Source organism: Orcinus orca, chromosome 12 (genome assembly GCF_937001465.1).
Source record: "Orcinus orca chromosome 12, mOrcOrc1.1, whole genome shotgun sequence".
Taxonomy (NCBI): Eukaryota; Metazoa; Chordata; class Mammalia; order Artiodactyla; family Delphinidae; genus Orcinus; species Orcinus orca.
The window spans coordinates 48,251,559-48,276,122 of NC_064570.1; the positions used below are offsets into that span (position 1 = coordinate 48,251,559).

The 24,564-nt window shown below is 39.2% G+C and overlaps 1 protein-coding gene across 3 annotated transcripts in view; it reads left to right on the forward strand.

Annotated features, from left to right (window-relative positions):
• Nucleotides 1-15,805, forward strand: part of CDK19 (cyclin dependent kinase 19) — a 179,741-nt gene extending 163,936 nt beyond the window's left edge. For all 3 annotated transcript variants that reach the window (XM_004264723.3, XM_033418655.2, XM_033418654.2), the window contains 7 exons: nt 1,877-2,020; nt 2,189-2,258; nt 5,981-6,053; nt 6,448-6,545; nt 7,311-7,389; nt 8,003-8,269; nt 11,485-15,805. In XM_004264723.3, the coding sequence (XP_004264771.1) occupies nt 1,877-2,020; nt 2,189-2,258; nt 5,981-6,053; nt 6,448-6,545; nt 7,311-7,389; nt 8,003-8,269; nt 11,485-11,616 (863 nt within the window). In that variant the 3' untranslated portion in view covers nt 11,617-15,805. The remainder of the gene's footprint in view (nt 1-1,876; nt 2,021-2,188; nt 2,259-5,980; nt 6,054-6,447; nt 6,546-7,310; nt 7,390-8,002; nt 8,270-11,484) is intronic.
• The last annotated feature ends 8,759 nt before the right edge of the window (nt 15,806-24,564 follow it).

Below are 24,564 nucleotides of genomic sequence, written 5' to 3' on the forward strand. Positions count from 1 at the left end.
AAATAAAGGTAATTGGGTATGAATTGGAAACCAACTATATTTCTTATTTCCTCAGGGTAAAGAGAACTGAAATTGAATTTTAACTAGCTTGCGACTTACTTGCTCAGTAAAAATAAGATTTACGAATTAAAGATAAAAACATAATTGCTAATTTCTAATTTTAGTCAAGTCCCAATTACTTATTCTGGATAGAAGTTAAGAAAAAAGCTAAGACATAGAAGAAGAGTAATCCCCACATTAGTTATCTTTAGGCTTGAAGTGTATTCATAGCAGATGTAATAAATACACACACATTCCCTCATTCTTTTTTTTTTAAATTAATTAATTAATGGCTGCATTGGGTCTTTGTTGCTGCTCGTGGACTTTCTCTAGTTGTGGCGAGCGGGGGCTACTCTTCATTGTGGCGCGAGGACTTCTCATTGTGGTGGCTTGTCTTGTTGCGGAGCATGGGCTCTAGGCGCACGAGTGTCAGTAGTTATGGCACGTGGGCTCCGTAGTTGTGGCTCACGGGCTCCAGAGCGCAGGCTCAGTAGTTGTGGTGCATGGGCTTAGTTGCTCCGCAGCATGTGGGATCTTCCCAGACCAGGGATCGAACCCGTGTCCCCTGCAGTGGCAGGTGGATTCTTAACCACCGTGCCACCAGGGAAGTCCTGTGTGTTGTTTTTTAAAAAAAAATACTTATTAAACAGCATTTATTTAAAAAAATAAATAAAATACTTAAAATACTTATTAAACAGCATTTATTTAAGTGGGCGAGTATGAACATACATCTTACAAAAATTCACATGTACATTTGGCAAAACATTGTGACTATAACATTATACTCTTAGAATCTAAATTAAAACTATATTATAGTCTTTCAATGTATAAAATCCAAATAGAATAATCCATAACTGGTTATTTGAAATAGTTAATAAAACTTTGAAAGATGCCTAATTTTATCTTGGCACATTGGAGAGTTGGGGCACCATCTAAGTGAATATGTTCGGATCACATCTACCTCTACTGGTGTCGTGCAGTGTCTATATATACTTGTATTTATCAGCTTCTCGAGCTCACTGTTTGTTGAAAAAACTGAAGTTGGTGTCTTTCAGACAAAAGTTGAGTTTTTCCAAATCATCTTGTGCGATCTGTACTGTCTGTCTAGACTGACAGCTCAGAAATTCTGCTCTGTCATGCATTTGATTGCTTTAAAGAAATGTATCACCGCACCTGATGATGATATTATTTCAGTCTGTCAGATCTTGAGTATTATGCCTTGTAGTAGGTTATCAGTTGACTCCTTTGGCGATTAAATTATTGATAGTGGTTTGAAAGGCTTTTGCCTAAATGTAAATTCATTGCTTGCTAAATTGAGTTTCCCAAGCTTATCTTGATCAGGAAATTTACAAGAAAATGTTTTTTATTTGGCTTTCAGTATGTTATGTGATGATACAGCTATTTCATGTGATATATGTTTTCTTAATATACTTGTTGTATTTTGTGTATTGCTTCACTGAAAAGTTTAAAAAATTTTATTTTGGGGATTCTTTACTTTATAAAAGTTATACTTGATATACAATGTTATATTAGTTTAACATGTACAACATAGTGATTTGATATTTTTATACATTATAAAATAATCACAATAAGTCCAGTTACCATCTGTCACCATACAAAGTTGTTACAGTATCATCGACTGTATTCCCTATGTGTACATTACATTCCTCTGACTTTTTTATAGCTGGAAGTTTGTACCTCTTAATCCCTTTTACCTATTTCGTCCATCCCCCTACCCCCAAAAGTATTTTTATATGTAGGTTGTGATTATACCCAGAAATTATAACCAAAGAAATATAATAAATGTGTGCAAAAACTCGTTTTTCTTCCTTTATAGACATATGGGCAATAGGTTGCATATTTGCTGAATTGTTGACTTCAGAACCTATTTTTCACTGTCGTCAGGAAGATATAAAAACAAGCAATCCCTTTCATCATGATCAACTAGATCGGATATTTAGTGTCATGGGGTTTCCTGCAGGTAATTTATTTATTTATTTCAAAATAATGAGTCATATTTCAAAAACATTCTTTTTGAAAAGCATATTTTAATGTATATTTAGTTTTAATATGTATTTTTAAGCTAAAATAACTAGACTTTTGATAAGTAACACTATTTCCTATAACAATATTCAATATTTTTTGTAAGATAAAGACTGGGAAGATATTAGAAAGATGCCAGAATACCCCACACTTCAAAAAGACTTTAGAAGAACAACGTAAGTAATTCCATATTACATATAAGTAATATTCAATGGGAATATTTAAATTAATCCTTTTTTAAAAAGATAAGAGATTATTTCAACCAGAAACTTAGATTTTAGTGTATTAATTACATTTATGATTTAAAGAAGATATTCCAGATGTTGTTAACATATATGCCAGGCTTAGGCTGTAGTATTTAAAAACTTTTAAGAATTTAAGGGTCAGTGGATAGTTTAAATGTCTCTTCTGTTTTAGCTTGATAAAGGCTCAGTTCAAGGCCACAACTATGATTTTGTCTTTATCTAACTAATGACTGGTGACTGAAATGCTGGGCTAGGCAACCAGGAAGGGTGGCAGGAGGAAGAACACATGGCCTGGGATCTGAGTAAAACAAACTGGTGGGGACATGTATGCTGAGTAGAAGTGAGAGAAGTTTGTTATAAATGTGCACACCTAGAGGAAAAGGTTCTCTCTTGGGCAACTTAACAGAAAAATTTCAGGACTGGATGGCTTGTAGGAACAAAAGCAGACATCATAAAGAGAAGCAGGGAGTGGCATTAATCATTTTGGGCCTCTCTTTTACACAGTCCTTGGTAGGGTCCTTGCCTCTTTTTAAAAGATAGAGAAAATTAATGAAGGCACTTAACATTTTATCTTAGTATTTAAAGGCCAGAGGAAGAATTTTACGTAAAATGATAGTATTTACAATAACCAGAGATAAAAGTCATTGCCAGAAGCACATTTGATCATGTCAGTCTTCAAGTTGCTCTTAATTCACCATTGCTCTCAATTTCTTAATATAGCTTACAGAGCCTTGGTTTCTACATCACCAAGTTCATCTCCTAAACCTCTGTCCACTTTGTACTCTATAGCCTAGACATCATGAATTTCTTTAAGAGCCTCAAAACCCCTAAGTTTTCTTTGACCTCTGGATTTTTACACATGCTGTTCCTTCAGTCTGGGATATACTTTCCTCCCACCTATTTCATCCGATTAACTCCTTTATTTATCCTTTCTATCCTGACGAGATTTCCCCTTGACCTGCTAGTCTGAGTTAGGTGCTTCCCCTCTGTACTCCCATAGCATATCCTGTGCTGCTTCTCTTGGCACTGATCACTTTGCTCTGCAGTTGGCTTTTGAACAGTTACCATCTTTCCCTCTAGAATATGGATGGTGCCTATTTTATACACCATTATAGGTATCCCCAGGGCCTGGTACATAGTGCAGTCTCATTAGTTACTTGTCAAATGGGTATTAAATGAAAGTGGTTCAGGCTTCCCTGGTGGCACAGTGGTTGAGAGTCTGCCTGCCGATGCAGGGGACACGGGTTCATGCCCCGGTCCGGGAAGATCCCACATGCCGCAGAGCGGCTGGGCCTGTGAGCCATGGCTGCTGAGCCTGGGCGTCCGGAGCCTGTGCTCCGCAACGGGAGAGGCCACAACAGTGAGAGGCCTGCGTACCGCAAAAAAAAAAAAAAGAAAAGAAAGTGGTTCAAGTAATTGAAGATACACTAGTAATATAAAAGATAGAGAAAATTAATGAAGGCATTTAACATTTTATCTTAGTATTTAAAGGCCAGAGGAAGAATTTTACATAAAATGATAGTATTTACAATAACCAGAGATAAAAGGAGAGAAATTTTAAAAGATAACTGAAATTCAGTTAGAAAGGTAATAGGAAAAGTTCAGAGATAAGAGCCATACTTCCTAAGCAGACAATTTTATCCACATAAAATCAGGCTACTGATGCATAAGACAAGAAGGAATTTATTAAAAATTAGCTAAATCTAATACAATACATACATGTCAAAGTATAATAAAGAAAAAAATTCCAGAAAATGTTATATCAGATGACATAAAAAGTAAACGAATAATAACTTGTTTATATTAGATAAAAAGAACCAAAAAAATTACCCTTAAAGTGAATTGTGAAGGATAACAACAGAAGTTGCTGTAAACTTTCCAATATCAGCTGTCAGCTCTTATTAGCTCATTAGAAGGCAAGGTGAAAATAGAATTAAAAGGAAATAAGTAAGTTGACTTTAAAAATTGAATGTTTGAATAAACATGGTCTGATAAAATGCTTTATAATGTATATAAAAAGTTTGAGTCACTTTGAAAACTGTTCAGCTCTTAAACTGTAGCAAATCTGGAAGAGGATAATTCAGAAAATGACAAAGAATTTATCTTAGCTTTAATACTAGGAAAAATAAGAAACCACAATGGGAATTGAGCAATAGGATTTCTCAACTTCAAGACCTTTTATATTATGATAGAAACAAATAACCTAGAATCTGGAGTTAACCCAAGAAATCAGTTGATTCAACATAAAGACTAAAGCCATGTTGACAGATTCCATTTCTACATAAACTTTAAAGTTTCTTTCCATTACCAAACTTAATGGCTACCTTGCCAATAAAAATGTTCCTGGTATTGGAGGCAAATAATTGTTAAATTAATATACATGGCAAAGATTTTTTAAAATAAAAATACCTAGTGTTGGCAAGGGTAATATAATAAATGGGCACGCTTACTTATATGCTACTGGTGAGAATGAATACTTCTCAAACTTTAATGTACCTACAAATCACATGGAGACCTTGTTAAAAATGCGGATTGTGATTCAGAATCTGGGATAGGGCCTGAGTACATGCATTCCTACTGCAGGCTCTCTGGTGCCCATGCTTCTGGTCTGAGGGCCAGGTTTGTGTAGCAAGAAGGCTTTGAAATGTACATACCCTTTGACCTAATAATTCTAAGAATTTATCCTGAGAAGGCAGTCAAAGCAGCCACACATAGCTAAGATGAGGCACCTAAGGCTTTCCTAGAGGTTAACTAACTGCCCAAGATCACACAATTGGTAAATGATTGTGCCAGGGTCTGGTAGGGGTCTCTGATTCTCACCTGCCATGCAGTATTGTCTCCCTACATGTGTACTAGATTGACCTTCAAGAACCTGCGTTTTACAACTGTTGTGAAACAAACATCGTTAGTAACAGTAGAAAATATACATTCAGTACAAATAATAAGTTTAAAGAGCATTTGGCAAGGAAAAATGTTTATGAAACAATATTAAGTGAAAAAAGCACAATTTATATAGTATGATTCTAATTTTATACAGACAAAAATGCCTGTGTTTGTATCATATATATGCATGAAAAAAGGACAAAAGAAAATTATCAAAATCTTGATGACAGTGTTTTTTTATTGCTGCTAGGTTGATTATGAGTGATTTCAATTTTTTTCTTTATGCTTTTCTATATTCTCTAAATTTTCTACCATGAACATAGATCACCTATTTTTTGACCTTTTTAATTTGAAGTATTTCATATATAGGAAAGAATATATATGATGAAAATATGTAGTCTATTTAGAATAATAAAATGAATAATACCCATTTACTCACCCTTCAGCCTGAGGGGTTGATATCCTGATATAGAGTATGTACCTAGGAAAGGAATTGCTGGGTCACAGGATACTCAAATTTTCAACTCTTACAGTTCATGAGTCATTATCTTACAAAGTAATTGTAACAATATAAACTCCTACATGCTGTGTGTAACAATTCTTATTTCTTCACACATTTACCAACATTTGGTTATGTGTTCCTTTTTAATTAGAAAAAACAATGGCTTAACTTAACACATACCATATAGGAAAACCAATCTTGGAACTTTCCATTAAAAATTGTAAATTGTGTGAGTGTTCTTAATAGTGTGTGATTCTCATGTCTACAGGTACGCCAACAGTAGCCTCATAAAGTACATGGAGAAACACAAGGTCAAGCCTGACAGCAAAGTGTTCCTCTTGGTAGGTGCATCTCTCCCAGACTGGGAACTTGGATCCTTTAGCACAGCCCTCACCCCACCCTGCTTACCACGGAATTGTCCCAGCTTTTCCTCCTCTTTAGAAAGAAAGGAAATTGGTGGATGCTGGGGCAAAATTAAATCTTTCTCTTTTGAGATGTCACCCTTGACTTTTAGCCTTGTCCAGTGGTTTATCAGCAGAGAAAAATTTAAATTCTAAAAGGGCTCTAATGCTAATGATTTCTGCTAGTCTCACATAAATGTGTCTAGTGTATTAATATTGTGGTGAGCTATACAAAATGGCATTTGATATTCTATTAGACATCAACACAAAAGTCAAAACATTGACCTGGAAACAAACTTTTCATGTGCTGTCAATTTCTTATGTGTTATTCAAGCTTCAGAAACTCCTTACTATGGATCCAACCAAGAGAATTACCTCAGAGCAGGCTCTGCAGGATCCCTATTTTCAGGAGGACCCCTTGCCGACATTAGAGTATGTATCCTTCCTTTTCTGTGTGCTTTGCTCCAGGCTGAGGATGTTGGATGGTGGCTGAAAGCAAGAGAAGCACTTGTTACTGAAGTATTTTACTTTCTTTGTTAATACTGCTGCAGAGAAAAACTAGTCAAGAGGGAGGTCCTGTATTTTGAAACAGGCAAAGCTATAGAGAGGTGTGAATGAAAACAAGTATTTTAGGAATGACCATTAATCCGTTTTACAGATGAAAACTAAAGCTGAGAACAGAGGAGACTTTTATAGATCGGTCAGCCAGAACAGTTCACACCAAATCAGTAGGGAACTGAGATTTTAAAATTCTGTGTGTCTACTGTACAACCAGACTCCTCCACTTCCCCATCCTTGTTACACCCACATATATAAATTGTGCTTGGATTTATTAGAGGTGCAGCTTTTCTTGAGAAAATTATTTTCACTGTTGAAGCAAACACACATTCAGTTGTTCTTAGTGCTGATGAAGTTTGTGTGGAGAAATTTCTGTGTCATATATGTCAACTAGCTATAACCACAGTTAAGATTTGTTATTGAAAGTGGCAATTCATGTAAAACTTAGATGACAAATTGTTCTTTTCTTATTGCTTAAATTGTGTTGAGAGGCATAACCAGCCACAGATGAAGAGTAGGGAAAAAAAGGGGAATTTTTTTTAAGAAAAAATAGTGGAATTTTAAATGAACAAGGTCAGTGATATTGTAGGTTTTACGTCATGACATGAATTCTTTTTTTTTCCTTTTCATGGTTTTTAGTGTGTTTGCTGGCTGCCAGATTCCATATCCCAAACGAGAATTCCTTAATGAAGATGAACCTGAAGAGAAAGGTGACAAGGTATATACTGCACTTAGGAATGGATAATTTAATAATTCCCATATATTTAACTGCCTTTTATTTAATTATGTACTTACTTTATTGTAGATGTACTTTGCGATTTGAAATATGCATTCACAGATAAATGAACTTCCTGATTCGTTCTATTGCCTGTTTTATTCCCTGATCCTTAATTCTTGCTTTTTGTTTGTTCATGTCATTGCCGTCACTTTATGCAGGCTGCTTTTAAAGCATCGCTCTATTCTTTGATTGCAGTTGACTCCTCCCCACACAGCCCTACTTTTCCAAATTGATTGAAAAGACTATTATAGCTGTTTTAATGAGTTGCTATTTCCTGCGTGCCTGTGCTCTTCAGTGGGATGTCTGTGACTGACTTGGAGGGTTACTGTGCAAATCTAAATGAACTTCAGAGAACGGGTCCTGTTCGGGGCTCAGTACTTTGACTTCTGGAGCTGCTGTATTCCCTGGCTGCTCCATTCTCTGGTCATTCCAGTCACTTTGGTGTCCCACAGAGGTCCCTCCCCAGGTTGGTCAGCAGTCTCATGTGCATATCGTGTCATGGAAGATGTAATTTAGTTCCACAGCAAGCTTGCTTTTTTTCCCTCTCTACAAGAATCAGCAACAGCAGCAGAACCAACATCCGCAGCCCGCAGCCCCGCCGCAGCAGGCAGCAGCCCCTCCACAGGCAGCCCCGCAGCAGCAGAACAGCACCCAGGCCAACGGGACTGCAGGAGGGGCCGGGGCGGGGCCCGGGGCCGCCGGAGCAGGGCTGCAGCACAGTCAGGACTCCGGCCTTAATCAGGTGCCTCCAAACAAGAAACCGCGGCTAGGGCCTTCAGGCACAAACTCAGGCGGGCCTGTAATGCCGTCAGATTATCAGGTACTCCCCTGAATTTTGTACTTTTTAATTTTCATATACTGTTAAAAAACTAAATGCAACAGTAAATTTTAAAGGTCTTATTGGCTATATTCAGTGATTCATGTGTCAGGTAGCATCTCCCCTAGCAAATACAGAGAAGCTCTGAAGAGCTGTACAAAATGGAAGACGTTTATCGGCAGAAGGAGGTGGGACAAGGACACTAACAGAGAGATGATTGTTTCAGGCCCGGGGAACCTTCCTTTGGGGACTACAGGAGTCTACCAAGTAGATTACTTCTCTAATGCTGACTAGGAGATTCCAGACTGACTGGGGAGGAGTACATTCCTGGGAGGGGCTGATACTGCAGTTAGGTTAGGCACTGTCTCAGTTTGGTGATGTGGGCTTAGCACAAGTGACTCCATTTTGAGCCTGTCGTCTCTTTTTTAACAATACATTTTATAAAATGGGAAGCAGACTATAGTAGATCCTTTTAGAATTAAGTGGTACTTAACTCTAAAGCTTGACTATACAAACTGTACAATCCTGTTTCTAGGGCGTTATATGAAAATGAAGATTTTTGTCATTTCATGTAATTGCAAGATATTTTGTTTCTTGATTTGATTATCCTAAAACCCTGAGGAGGGAAGGTGAGGCAGGCAGCTCCTCCTCAAAGAAAATGTCTCATCTTACCCTTACAGCTGCCTATCAGGTTTGAGTCAGAAAAAGATACCTAGATAGATAAGCAATTGAAAAGGGAGAGGAATGGCGGCTTATTTTGAAAAAAGTAAGCAGCATACTTCAGAAGGATCTGCCATCACTGGGAGGAAATAATCAGTAAGTAGCCACATAAACATAGAAGAGAAAGGAACTAAGATTGAGACTTCTCGGGAATAACTGTTAAATCTCACTAGAAATAATTTTGAGGCTAGAAAATACATTTTGTTATTAAGATTTAAAAGAAAACTACAATTGTATTACCAATTCAGGAAATTAAAGGTATTACCAATTCAGGAAATTAAAGGAAAAAAGTCTAAGGATTGGTATTTGGAGAGAGAGGTAAAAATACTGGTGAAAACTGTAGGGATTCTTGGGAGAAAAAAAAGTTTTCAAGGTAGTAACAAGGTAAGAAAAGATCTAAGAAGGGAAAGGAATTTAAAGGTTAAAAAAAAAGGTTTAGAACCACAGTCCCTCAGGGAACTGGTGGAGAAGAAGCACACAGGAGATAGATAACAGAAAACAAAACCGTGGGCAAGGAAGACATAAACTCACTGATTAGGAACTGGAAACAAGAGAAACATTAACAAGAAAGACATAATAAATAGCTGTCTAACTGGCTTTACATTCTGAATATCTCAGCACAACTACTTTGAGAACTTATCTTGGAAGATTCCCTGCAAGCAGAGGAGTATATAATAGCACTTCCATTGGTTCCAATTAAAGTAATCAAGGCATCAGTTCGATCTGCTAAAAACAGCTTGCTATTTGGGTAGTAGTCATGAACATATTTGAATTTTACTATAAAGTCAGTTTTCCCCCTAACATTAGTTTATTCTTATTATACGAGCAACAAACCTTTACTATATACTGGCTCATCTTTGTGTCTCTGATTGTGTTATATTAACCTGATTATAGTCGATCATGGACAGATTACTTAGCTATTGTATTTATTCCTTTCAAATCCAGGAGTTCTTCAAATGCTTTTCTTTGTCCATACTGAGCTGTCTACTTAAAAATAAAATAGCATATCTGTGAAATGGGTAGCTTTCTCAGCTAGTTAGTTGGAAAGACTAGCATGAGGGGTGAGGGAGTCCCATTGCACCTGTCTGCAACTCTCATATTATCGACACATTTGTTCTTTATCCAGTACGGAGGTGCTATTATGCTGAGTCTAATCAGCTAAAGTGAAAGCAGTCGTAGCCAGCTCAGCAACTGTAGGCCTTGTGAATGGAAAGGACATTTTTTTTTCCATAATAAACTGACAATAAAACATAGTTAGAATCTGGAAAGGCTTCTTACAACAACACAACTCGTCAGAGTTGTGTAACACAGGAAGGAGTTAAGCGAGATTATTTTTAACCAAGACTATCTTATTGCTCTGTTGTCTTGGACCCGATGTTGCAAGTCCAGCTTGGCTGCCTCTTGTGCGCTGAGTGGGGCACGCTTGCTTATTTGTCCTTCCGCAAACCGCCAGTGCCACCTCAAGGTCATTTACATTTTTAACTCCAAGTAATAGCTTTATTACATATGATCTTTCCCACTTCGCTCACAGGAAGAACCAGCCTTCTGGGCATAGCCAAAGACACTGGTTCCAGCTATGCTTATATTTAACCAGGCACCCTGTTCTTATTCTATAGGTGAATTTTTCTTTTACATATTTTTTTCATATTTGCCCTTGGTACTATGAAGATGAATGTTTCACTTAAGGTAATAAAAATACATTGAACTGAAATACATTTGTCTCAGCCTTCTCTTGAGAGAATTTTCACATATGAAATTTTTTAAAATTCTAAATGTTACCTGAAGGACTTCTCTGGTGGTCCAGTGGCTAAGACTCCGCGCTCCCAATGCAGGGGGCCTGGGTTCGATCCCTGGTCAGGGAACTAGATCCCTCATGCCACAACTAAAGATCCTGGGTGCCGCAACTAAGACCCTGTGCAGCCAAATAAATAAATAATTAATTAAAAAAAATAAATGTCACCTGAAGTTTATAAAAAGCACTTATTGCTGCCACCCCTGCCCAGCCTTGCCTGGCTCTGTCATGTAGGTGAAGCTGCTGAAGCCACTCTAGCCTCTCCCTCTGAAAACTCTTTTCTCTAAAAGACGATTTCTTAATCACAACAACTTTGTTATTTATAATGAGAAAACTAACAGCACATCAGTATACATTATGAACACCACCGATTCAATATGCCAAACTGATTATTCCTGTTTGCAAATCTGTTATGCAAAGAGAAACTAACCAGAAGTAGCCTAAGTTTCCCCTCTACCTTTCGTTGCCAGTGTAGCTTATCTCCCAAAGAAATCCAGCCAACTTTCGTGCATGCCAGAACAGTGGTGGCAGCCTGTGATGTCAAGTCAGCAAAATGTATTAACAAACTAAATTAACTGTCGCTACGATGGGTCAGAACCGGGAGCCTCTGATGAGAATGGCTCATCTCTCCGTCCTGTTGTGATTAGCATCTTGAGCTGTTCCCTTCCTCCATCAGTCACTCCCTTTTCCTGTTTCCTTCTCCTAGCACTCCAGTTCGCGCCTGAATTACCAAAGCAGTGTTCAGGGATCCTCTCAGTCCCAGAGCTCACTAGGCTATTCCTCCTCATCTCAGCAGAGCGCACAGTACCACCCATCTCACCAGGCCCACCGCTACTGACCCGCTACAGCCAGAGCACAGACTCCAGCAATATGACGTCTGCATTGAAGAGAACCAAAAATGCAAACTCTGATGCTGTTTAAAACTCATCCACTTAGGAGGAAAACTATTTACTGAGCATTTTGCAGGACTGACTGATGTCTTTATTGACTTAAAGAAGATTTTTGTGGTTTCCCCAGCACCCTTTCCCTGCATGTGTTCCATTGTGACTTCTCTGATAAAGCATCTGATCTAATCCCAGCACTTAACTTCTGTCACCTTCAGCATTTTGGGGGAGGATTTCCTGGTGCACCTTTCTCATGCTGTAGCAATCTCTATGATTTATCTTTTCAAAGCTCTTTTACTAGGATTTTAATGTTTTAGAAACAGGATTCCAGTGGTGTATAGTTTTGTACTTCATGAACTGATCTAGCAACACAGGTAAATATGCACCTTTTAAAGCACTATGTTGTTTTCACAGAATATAACTCTTTTGCTCATGGAAGTCTTAAATGGGAACTGTTACTGTCCCACAGTACTTTACTATTACGTTTTTATTTCTCTAGTTTCAGGGAAGGTCTAATAAAAAGACAAATGGTGGTACAGAGGGAACCTGCAACCAAAAACAGCCTAGATCTTTGCAGTTACTATGCTTTATGCTATGAAGAACTAAAGTACGTGGTAATTTTTATATAACCATTCATATGGAACTTAGTTCCCAGAATCATCTTATTCTGAATAGTATCCAGTAATTAAGAATTATAATTTTAACCTTCATGTAGCTTACGTCTACTTTAAAAAGGGTTTCAAGAGCTTTGATGAAACACAGTCCTCTGGTGACCCACACCAGAAAACTGAAGAGAATATTAACTGCACTAGGATTTCTTTAAGGAGTAATGTTGATCAAAGGGAAGGAAAAGCTTTTAGTGTGTATTGTACATAAAGTTGGCTTCTCTAAAGAACTGTTGGTTTCTTCACATCTGGGTCAGTTTGAGTAACTTTCTTACATAATCAAGGGTACTCAAATAGAAGCCTGCAAATTAATCTGCTTTTAAAATAAAGAGCAGTGTTCTCCATTCGTATTTGCATTAGACATAGAGTGACTATTTTTAAAGCATGTTAAAAATTTAGGTTTTGTTCATGTTTAAAGTATGTATTATGTATGCATAATTTTGCTGTTATTACTGAAACTTAATTCTATCAAGAATCTTTTCATTGCACTGAATGCTTTCTTTTGCCCCTAGGAGAAAACTTAATAATTGTGCCTAAACTATGGGCAGATAGTATACGACCTATTAGATAAGTGCTATTTGCATTTCTATGATCTATGACTTAGAGACTGAGCTCTTTCTTAGCCAGCGTAAGCACGCTCAGCAGAGTCACAAGGAAATGTAAAGACTTAGAGCTCCCGTTGTAATGTAAGGGGCAAGAAACTTGTGTTCTTCTAAATGCTACTAGCAGCACCAGCCTCGTTTTAATGTTTTCTTGAGCTAGAAGAAATAGCTGATTATTGTATATGCAAGTTATATGCATTTTTTAACTCTTCTTTGTGAACTTATCTACCTGGTTATGATACTCTGGGTCCATATACAAGTAAAATAAGTTTTAGACAGAAGCCAGTATACATTTTGCACTATTGATGTGATCCTGTAGCCAGCAAGGACCTTACTGATCTCAGCATAATAATGCTTGTTAATAACAAAGACTATACAGTGACACTCATCAACACTGAAGATGAAACTGTTGACATGCTCCACTGGAAGGAATTTCTGATTGTCTCCATAGTAATTTACCCCTTCCATTTTTGCAAATGAGAAATTAGTAGCCCTCTGCATAACGTAGCTACCCAAGTAAAGTTCTGTCCTGTGACCTGAAGCCTCACTGTCATCAGATGCTCACTGCACCCTTACCTCGTGCCCAGCATTATGCTGGGGGGTGAGACACAAAGGGCAAGACCTACTTCCTGTCCTTGAAGAGCTTATGATTGATTCCATGACAGGACGCTTTCCTGGGATGACAGGCTCATAAATGAAACCATCTTAGAACGTGCAGGTCTATTCGTTTACTTCTAAACCCACTTGGAGAGAGTTATTATTCCAAATTTTGCTCTGTAATAAACAAGTGTCATGGAGAGTTTTCTATGTTTGTCTACCTTCAAGAAAGCCAGCAATTAATATCACCACAGGCATTAATATATATTTGAAATGTTCACAGCAGCCTTTCAACAACAGTTGGGTGGCCCTTGTAGGCAGAACACAACTAAGTGTTTGTAGGAAATTACAGTGAAAATAGAAGCTCTGTTCCTGCCCTCAAGGAGAGCTTACATTTAGTAAAAGACGAACCCAAATATGTGCATGAACCAAACTATCATGCCCCTTAATACTTTATAAGCAACTTTGATATAAATCCTTGTGATATGTGCTTATATGATCATGGGACTACCCTGCTTTCCTTGTTTGTAGTGAATTTTAGTGGCAGAACTGATACAGAAACCGTGAGGGGATGTTCTCAGTTGCTCCCGGTGTTCTCCACACAGGATCTAGCCAGATACGCCAATTACACGTGTGACTGGGTTTCTGGTCACTGCACTGGTACTGGCCCTTTCCTCCTGTGCTCTTGCCTGAGAGTTGGTGATGCCCACTGGTGCTCATTACCCTTTGAAATAATTTTGGTTCATAATTTCCTTTTCCTTGTAAAGGGAACAAAGCCTTTAACATACTTATGGGCCCTAAAACTGGGGGACCTCGAAGGAGACCTGTGAAGCTTTTTGAGGTTAAAATTTACCTTTTTGGTCCCCAAATGACCCCATTCCTCTTTAAAAATTTATTACCATCAATGTCCCTGAGAATGCAGGGTGGACTTCCAAACCAGGGGAGGTTATGGGAAGGAAGGAAGGAAGCAAAGTGAAGGTCTTCTGCACTCCACAGTACAAATCAGTTTCCGAGTTAGCTTTCTGGTAAGTTGTGTGTTTGGGAAAAGGGACTCTAGCGTTTCAGGACAGCTGAGTCAAGGGTAAGGTAGCCTGGTGGCAGGACTGATACTATGAGGCTGAAACAATCCTTATGATGAAGTAGATCATGCAGTAACATACAAAAACCAAGGACATGTATATTTTTATATCTGTGTGGTTTTAAAACTTTAGTACTTAGAACTTTGAACTTCTGCACTACTCTTTGCTCTTGTAAACGCAATTTACATTTAAGAATGGAAAGGGATGGCATTTGCTTACGTGTTCACTGCCTCATTCCTGGTGAAGCAACTGCTAGTTGTATGCCTCTAAAAGGATGCTGTTTTCTCTGCTAAAGATAAAAGAAAAAATAGTTGGACAATAAGACTTGCAGCTTAATCTGCTTTGAATAATTGTATGTAACAGAAACTATACAATGAAGGAATATTCTATGAAAATTATGAATCCTAACCTCTATGGTGTTATCTTTCTGGGGAATGGAGAAAGGCAGTGAAATGGCAGTTAGACTAAAGGAGGCTTGAAGGATTCAAGTATAAATAATATTTTATATAAAACATAGCTGTTTAGGTTTCCTTAATCTTCAAGAATAGTCACAAATATCATAAAGCAAAGTTCATTGTTTTAGGATTTTTTTAAAATGTGTTCTACCTAAGGCCATACTTACTCTTCTGTGCTATCACTGCAAAGGAGTGATATGTATGTATTATATGAAAAAAAAAATCCTTAATGCACTGTTATCTCTTAAATATTTAGTAAATTAATACTATTTAATTTTTTTAAAGATTTGTCTGTGTAGACACTAAAAGTATTACACAAAATCTGGACTGAAGATGTCCTTTTTAACAATTTAAAGTACTTTTTATATATGTTATGTAGTATATCCTCTCTAAACTGCCTAGTTTGTATTTCCCATAATTCCTATTGTGAAGTGTACCTGTCGTCGTCTCTTTTTTCAGTCATTTTCTGCACGCGTCCCTCTTTATACGATTATAGACATGACTGTGTGTGCTTTCCACACACTGCTGCGAGGTGTGCACTCAGAGCCAGCTGCCCCCCGCCCCTGCACCCTGCCTTCCAGCGAGGCTTGCTCCGCGGGGTGCAGGATGAGCTGCTGCTTTGGAGCCGAGTGTTTCCCGCTTTTGAGTTGTCCTGACATCCTTCCTGAAATGACTGTTAAGACAAAAATAAATTACATTGCATTTATTTTATATTCTTGGTTGTAATAAAATTTAATTGACTTGTTTCAGTGTGAATTTTTTAAATATAGGAAAAACTCTTGCTACAACAACTTTTAATGTTAAATTTTTATGTGTGTGCCTCGAAGCTTTTCAGATTACACTTGTCCTGCAGAGATGCAAAGTCTCCCTGTGAGCTGCAGTATGTCATTTTATTCAGGATGCTTATGACATCAAAAAACCGAAGAGGCAAGGCTTGCAAATACCTCAGAAGCAAAATGACAGTTTTTTAAAACATCTCTAGGGGAAATATCCTTTAAAAAAAAGGGGGGGGGGGCTTCCCTGGTGGCGCAGTGGTTAAGAATCCGCCTGCCAATGCAGGGGACAGGGGTTCGAGCCCTGGTCCGGGAAGATCCCACATGCCGCGGAGTAACTAAGCCCGTGTGCCAGAACTACTGAAGCCCGTGCGCCTAGAGCCCATGCTCCGCAACAAGAGAAGCCACAGCAATGAGAAGCCCACACACCGCAATGAAGAGTAGCCCCTGCTCGCCGCAACTAGAGAAAGCCCACGTGCAGCAATGAAGACCCAACACAGCCAAAAATTAATTAATTTAAAAAAAAAGAAAATTAGAGTGTTTTAGAAAAAACAAATAGGCAGCATTTTGTGGGTAGAATGGCAATGGGAGTTTCTCCTTTTATAAGGACATTCTGTGGTACCTGGCTGCCTCTTCTTACAACTTACTTGATGAATCTTCTATGGTTATTCCAATGGTTAAAGGCATCATGGAGTGAACTGAAGAATGTTTAAGTGACATAAACACAAAACTTCATTTCTATTTGAAATAGATATTGCACGTGTCCACATGCTTCACTGCTTGACACAGATTGTATGTTTAATACTGTGATACTTACAGGGTAGAGCTTCTCTTGGAAAACCTCTTTGACCACAGCTGCCTTTCTAAGCAGCCACCTGGGTAAGAGAAAGCAGACGACTGCACAAACCCCTTACCACTCCTGGGAAAATAGCTTGAAAGTATGGGTCTGTCTCCCTAGCCAACTGTAAATTCTTTGTGAAGGGTCTGGATTTTATTCCTCCTGCACTCCTAGCACCTGGCATGATGCCCAACACAGAGCAGACGATTAACATGGCGAGTCATTAGCATCAGTTTTGTACATTGGCACAGAATTCCTTGATATGCTGTATTTGTATATGGACAGGGATGAACCAATATATTTTTGTTCCATGAATAATGAAAATGCTAGAAATAGGCATTACTTTATTTTTTTTCTTTTTAAAAATTTATTTATTTATTGTTGAGGTATAGTTGATGTATAATATTATATGTTTCAGATGTACCACATAGTGATTCATAATTTTTAAAGGTTATACTCTATTTATATAGTTATTATAAAATATTGGCTATATTCCCTATGTTGTACAATATATCCTTGTAGCTTATTTATTTTATACAGAGTAGTTTGTACCTCTTAATCTCCTACCTCTGTCTTGCCCCTCGCCACTTCCCTGCCTCTCCCCTTCCCTGTCCTCTCCCCATTAGTAACCACTAGTTCTCTATATCTGTGAGTCAGTTTCTTCCTTTTTTGTTATATTCACTAGTTGTATTTTTTTTAGAGTCCACATGTAAGTGATAACATAATTTGTCTTTGTCTGACTTGTCTCACTAAGCATAATACCCTTCAAGCCTATCCATTTTGCTGCAAATGGCAAAATTTCATTTTTTTCTATGGCTGAGAGAAAGTAGTAGTATCCCATTATTTATATATATTTTTTTATATATATATATATATAATGGGATATATATGTGTGTGTATATATATCACATCTTCTTTATCCATTCATCTGTTGATGGACACTTAGGTTGCTTCCATATCTTGACTATTGTAAATAATGCTGCTATGAACATTGGGGTGCATGTATCTTTTTGAATTAGCATTTTTATTTTCTTTGGATATATACACAGGAGTGGGATTGCTGGATCATAAGGTAGTTCTATTTTTTAGCTTTTTGAGGGACCTCCATACTGTTTTCCTCAGTGGCTGCACCAATTTAGTGTATAGGGTTCCCTTGGGGCATTACTTTCTTAAAATAGGTTCATTTCTTATATTTTTTGGCTGCAAAGTCATAATAAAGTATCACCCCAGAGGAACAAACAATTCAAACTGCATTTGAATAAAAGATTAGGCCAAGTTAGTCAGACTTGCCCTCTTCTTTAGATGCCATCTTTCCTTTGGTCCTCCTAGAGGAGGGCATCTTAAAGCCTCGCATAGCATTTATCTAGCAGGCAGTGGAAAGCCAGCTTGGACAAGCAACACACAAACATAACAGGAAAATTTGTTCATTTGATCTAAATGAGAGAATATAGGGGAAAGAAATGAAAATACTGACTTAAAACATTAATATATATTTAGCACATTCCTCCTGATTTTTCACACTTTCTGCTCTTCAGACTTGTGCAAAGTACTGCTGGATTTTTGTCACACAAAGATGCTATTAAGGACTAGATGTTTGTGTCTTCCCCCCAATTCTTATGTTGAAGGCCTTATCCCCAGTGTGGCTATTTTGGAGATGGGATGTTTATAGACATAAACATGAGGTCCATGTTTGAGGTCACAAGGGTAGGGCCCTGATCCAATAACATTAGTGTCCCAGTAAGAGGAGACACAAGAGAATGTGCTCATGCTCTCCCTTCGTTCTCCCCACTCCCTTCTCCCTACTCTTTCTCTCTCCCCTTCTTTTTCTTCCCTCCTCTCTCTCCCTCTCTCTCCCCCCAACCCCACCCCTCCCCACCATGTGAGGACACAGCAAGAAGGTGGCATCTGCAAGCCAGGAAGACAGTCTTCACCAGAAACTGAACCCTGCCAGACTGATCTTGGACTTCACAGCCTCCAGAACTGTGAGAAAACAAATTTCTGTTATTTAAGCCATCTAGTCTATGGTATTTTGTTATAGGAACCTGAGCAGACTAATACATATTTTGGACTAAGAAGTAGGGTGCTGCAGTAACAAACACCTAAAAATGTAGAAGGGGCCTGGGAACTGGGTAGTGGGTAGAAGCTGAAAGATGTGCATGCTAGAAATATAAAGTGTTAAAGGCAATTCAGGGGGCTTCCCTGGTGGTGCAGTGGTTGGGAGTCCGCCTGCCGATGCAGGGGACGTGGATTCGTGCCCCGGTCTGGGAGGATTCCACGTGCCACGGAGCGGCTGGGCCCATGAGCCATGGCCGCTGGGCCTGCACGTCCGGAGCCTGTGCTCCGCAACGGGAGAGGGGTCACAACAGTGAGAGGCCCGCGTACCGCAAAAAAAACACACAAAAAAGGCAATTCAGAAAGAAAAGACAGCTGGAGAGAAAACTTCCATCTTCTTAGGATAAAGAACATAAATAATCATGAACAGAATGTTGGTAGAAACATGGACATTAAATGACATTCTGCTGAGCTCTCAGATGAAAATGAGAAACAGGTCATTGGAAACTGGAGAAAAGGCAATCCTTGTTACAAAGTGGCAAAGAACTTAGCTGAACTGTGCTCTAGTGTTTTGTAGGAGGGAGAAATTTTGAGCAACGAAATTGCTCTTAAAAGATCTCTCTTTGGGCGGAGGGGAAGTTGGCGGAAGAGTAGGACGCGGAGATCACCTTCCTCCCCACAGATACACCAGAAATACATCTATACGTGGAACAACTCCTACAGAACACCTACTGAATGCTGGCAGAAGACCTCAGACCTCCCAAAAGGCAAGAAACTCCCCAGGTACCTGGGTAGGGCAAAAGAAAAAACAGACAAAAGAATAGGGACGGGACCTGCACCAGTGGGAGGGAGCTGTGAAGGAGGAAACGTTTCCACACACTAGGAAGCCCCTTCGTGGGGGGAGACTGCAGGTGGCGGAGGGGGGAGCTTCGGACCGCGGAGGAGAGCACAGCAATGGGTGCGGGGGGCAAAGCGGAGAGATTCCCGCACGGAGGATCGTTGCCGACCGGCACTCCGACAAGCTTGTCTGCTCACCCGCCAGGGCAGGCGGGGCTGCAAGCTGAGGCTTGGGCTTTGGGAGCGCAGGGAGAGGACTGGGTTTGGCTGCGAGAACACAGCCTGAAGGGGTTAGTGCACCACGGCTAGCCGGGAGGGAGTCCGGGAAAAGGTCTGGAGCTGTCGAAGAGGCAAGAGACTTTTTCTACCCTCTTTGTTTCCTGGTGCACGAGGAGAGGGGATTAAGAGCGCTGCTTAAAGGAGCGCCAGAGACGGGCGTGAGCCGCGGCTAAAAGTGCGGACCCCAGAGACGGGCGGGAGACGCTAAGGCTGCTGCTGCCACCACCAAGGGGCCTGTATGCGAGCACAGGTCACTATCCACACCCCTCTTCCGGGGAGTCTGTGCAGCCCGCCACTGCCAGGTTCCCGGGATCCAGGGACAACTTACCCGGGAGAACGCACGGCGGGCCTCAGGCTGGTGCGATGTCACACCGGCCTCTGCCACCGCAGGGTCGCCCCGTACTCCGCGCCCCTCCCTCTCCCCGCCCTGAGTGAGCCAGAGCCCCCGCATCAGCGGCTCCTTTAACCCCGTCCTGTCTGACCGAAGAACAGACGCCCTCCAGCGACCTACACGCAGAGGCGGGGCCCAATCCAAAGCTGAGCCCCTGGGAGCTGTGAGAACAAAGAAGAGAAAGGGAAATCTCTCCCAGCAGCCTCAGAAGCAGCGGATTAAAGCTCCACAATCAACTTGAGGTACCCTGCATCTGTGGAATACATGAATAGACAACGAATCATCCCAAATTAAGGAGGTGGACTTTGAGAGCAAGATTTATGATTTTTTCCCCTTCTCCTCTTTTTGTGAGTGTGTATGTGTATGCTTCTGTGTGAGATTTTGTCTGTATAGCTTAGCTTCCACCATTTGTCCTAGGGTTCTATCCGTCCTTTTTTTTAAAATTTTTTTTCTTAATAATTTTAATAACTTTATTTTACTTTACTTTATCTTACTTTCCTTCTTTCTTTCTTTTTTTCTTTCCTTCCTTTCCTCCTTTAGACAATGAATAATCCCAAATTGAGGAGGTGGACTTTGAGAGCAAGATTTATGAGTTTTTCCCCTTTTCCTCTTTTTGTGAGTGTGTATGTGTATGCTTCTGTGTGAGATTTTGTCTGTATAGCATTGCTTCCACCATTTGTCCTAAGGTTCTATCTGTCCGTTTTTTTAAAAAATTTTTTTCTTAACTTTTTTAATTTAGTAACTTTATTATATTTTATTTTATTTTACTTTATCTTCCTCCTTTCTTTCTTTTTTCCTTCCTTCCCTCCTTTCTTCCTTCCTTCCTTCCTCCCACCATCCCTCCATCCCTCCCTCCCTCCCTCCCTTCTTTTCCTTCTTTTCTTTTTTCTTTCTTCCTTCCTTCCTTCCCTTTCTTTCTTTCTTTCTTTATTCCTACTTCTACTAATTCTTTCTCTCTACTTTGTCTCCCATTTATTCAGAGCATGTGGATGAAAGGCTCTTGGTGCTACAGCCAGGAGTCAGTGCTGTGCCTCTGAGGTGGGAGAGCCACCTTCAGGACACTGGTCCACAAGAGACCTCCCAGCTCCACATAATATCAAACGGCGAAAATCTCCCAGCGATCTCCATCTCAACACCAGCACCCAGCTTCACTCAACGACCAGCAAGCTACAGTGCTGGACAACCTATGACAAACAACTAGCAAGACAGGAACACAACCTCACCCATTAGCAGAGAGGCTGCCTAAAATCATAATAAGGCCACAGACACCCCAAAACACACCACCAGACGTGGACCTGCCCACCAGAAAGACAAGATCCAGCCTCATCGACCAGAACACAGGCACTAGTCCCCTCCACCAGAAAGCCTACACAACCCACTGAACCAACCTTAGCCACTGGGGACAGACATCAAAAACAACAGGAACTACGAACCTGCAGCCTACAAAAAGGAGACCCCAAACACAGTAAGATTAGCAAAATGAGAAGACAGAAAAACACACAGCAGATGAAGGAGCAAGATAAAAAAGCACCAGACCTAACAAATGAAGAGGAAATAGGCAGTCTAACTGAAAAACAATTCAGAATAATGATAGTAAATCTTTAGATGATCCAAAATCTTGGAAACAGAATAGACAAAATGCAAGAAACATTTAACAAGGACCTAGAAGAACTAAAGATGAAACAAACAACAATGAACAACACAATAAATGAAATTAAAAACTCTAGAAGGGAACAATAGCAGAATAACTGAGGCAGAGGAACGGATAAGTGACCTGGAATGGTGGAATTCACCGCTGCAGAACAGAATAAAGAAAAAAGAATGAAAAGAACTGAGGACAGTCTCAGAGACCTCTGGAACAACATTAAATGCACCAACATTCGAATCATAGGGGTTCCAGAAGAAGAAGAGAAAAAGAAAGGGACTGAGAAAATATTTGAAGAGATTATAGTTGAAAACTTCCCTAATATGGGAAAGGAAATAGTTAATCAAGTCCAGGAAGCACAGAGAGTCCCATACAGGATAAATACAAGGAGAAATACGCCAAGACACATATTAATCAAACTGTCAAAAATTAAATACAAAGAAAGCATATTAAAAGCAGCAAGGGAAAAACAACAAATAACACATAAGGGAATCCCCATAAGGTTAACAGCTGATCTCTCAGCAGAAACCCTACAAGCCAGAAGGGAGTGGCAGGACATACTGAAAGTGATGAAGGAGAAAAACCTGCAGCCAAGACTACTCTACCCAGCAAGGATCTCATTCAAATTTGATGGAGAAATTAAAACCTTTACAGACAAGCAAAAGCTGAGAGAGTTCAGCACCACCAAACCAGCTCTACAACAAATGCTAAAGGAACTTCTCTAGGCAAGAAACACAAGAGAAGGAAAAGACCTACAATAACGAACCCAAAACAATTAAGAAAATGGGAATAGGAACATACATATCGATAATTACCTTAAATGTAAATGGACTAAATGCTTCCACCAAAAGACACAGATTGGCTGAATGGATACAAAAACAAGACCCATATATATGCTGTCTACAAGAGACCCACTTCAGACCGAGAGACACATACAGACTGAAAGTAAGGGGATGGAAAAAGATATTCCATGCAAATGGAAACCAAAAGAAAGCTGGAGTAGCAATTCTCATATCAGACAAAATAGACTTTAAAATAAGGACTATTAAAAGGGACAAAGAAGGACACTACATAATGATCAAGGGATCGATCCAAGAAGAAGATATAACAATTGTAAATATTTATGCACCCAACATAGGAGCACCTCAATACATAAGGCAAATACTAACAGCCATAAAAGGGGAAATCGACAGTAACACATTCATAGTAGGGGACTTTAACACCCCACTTTCACCCATGGACAGATCATCCAAAATGAAAATAAATAAGGAAACACAAGCTTTAAATGATACATTAAACGAGATGGACTTCCTTGACATTTATAGGACACTCCATCCAAAAACAACATAATACACATTTTTCTCAATTGCTCATGGAACATTCTCCAGGATAGATCATATCTTGGGTCACAAACGAAGCCTTGGTAAATTTAAGAAAATTGAAATTGTATCAAGTATCTTTTCCGACCACAATGCCATAAGACTAGATATCAATTACAGGAAAAGATCTGTAAAAAATACAAACACATGGAGGCTAAACAATACACTACTTAATAATGAAGTGATCACTGAAGAAATCAAAGAGGAAATAAAAAAATACCTAGAAACAAATGACAATGGAGGCACGATGACCCAAAACCCATGGGATGCAGCAAAAGCAGTTCTAAGAGGGAAGTTTATAGCAATACAAGCCTACCTTAAGAAACAGGAAACATCTTAAATAAACAACCTAACCTTGCACCTCAAGCAATTAGAGAAAGAAGAACAAAAAAACCCCAAAGTTAGCAGAAGGAAAGAAATCATAAAAATCAGATCAGAAATAAACGAAAAAGAAATGAAGGAAACAATAGCAAAGATCAATAAAACTAAAAGCTGGTTCTTTGAGAAGATAAACAAAATTGATAAACCATTAGCCAGACTCATCAAGAAAAAAAGGGAGAAGACTCAAATCAATAAATAGAAATGAAAAAGAAGAAGTAACAACTGACACTGCAGAAATACAAAAGATCATGAGAGATTACTACAAGCAACTCTATGCCAATAAAATGGACAACCTGGAAGAAATGGACAAATACTTAGAAATGCACAACGTGTCAAGACTGAACCAGGAAGAAATAGAAAATATGAACAGACGAATCACAAGCACTGAAATTGAAACTGTGATTAAAAATCTTCCAACAAACAAAAGCCCAGGACCAGATGGCTTCACAGTCGAATTCTATCAAACATTTAGAGAAGAGCTAACACCTATCCTTCTCAAACTCTTCCAAAATACAGCAGAGGGAGGAACACTCCCAAATTCATTCTACGAGGCCACCATCACCTTGATACCAAAACCAGACAAGGATGTCACAAAGAAAGAAAACTACAGGCCAATATCACTGATGAACATAGATGCAAAAATCCTCAACAAAATACTAGCAAACAGAATCCAACAGCACATTAAAAGGATCATACACCATGATCAAGTGGGGTTTATTCCAGGAATGCAAGGATTCTTCAATATACGCAAATCTATCAATGTGATAAACCATATTAACAAATTGAAGGAGAAAAACCATATGATCATCTCAGTAGATGCAGAGAAAGCTTTTGACAAAATTCAACACCCATTTATGATAAAAACCTTGCAGAAAGTAGGCATAGAGGGAACTTTCCTCAACATAATAAAGGCCATACATGACAAACCC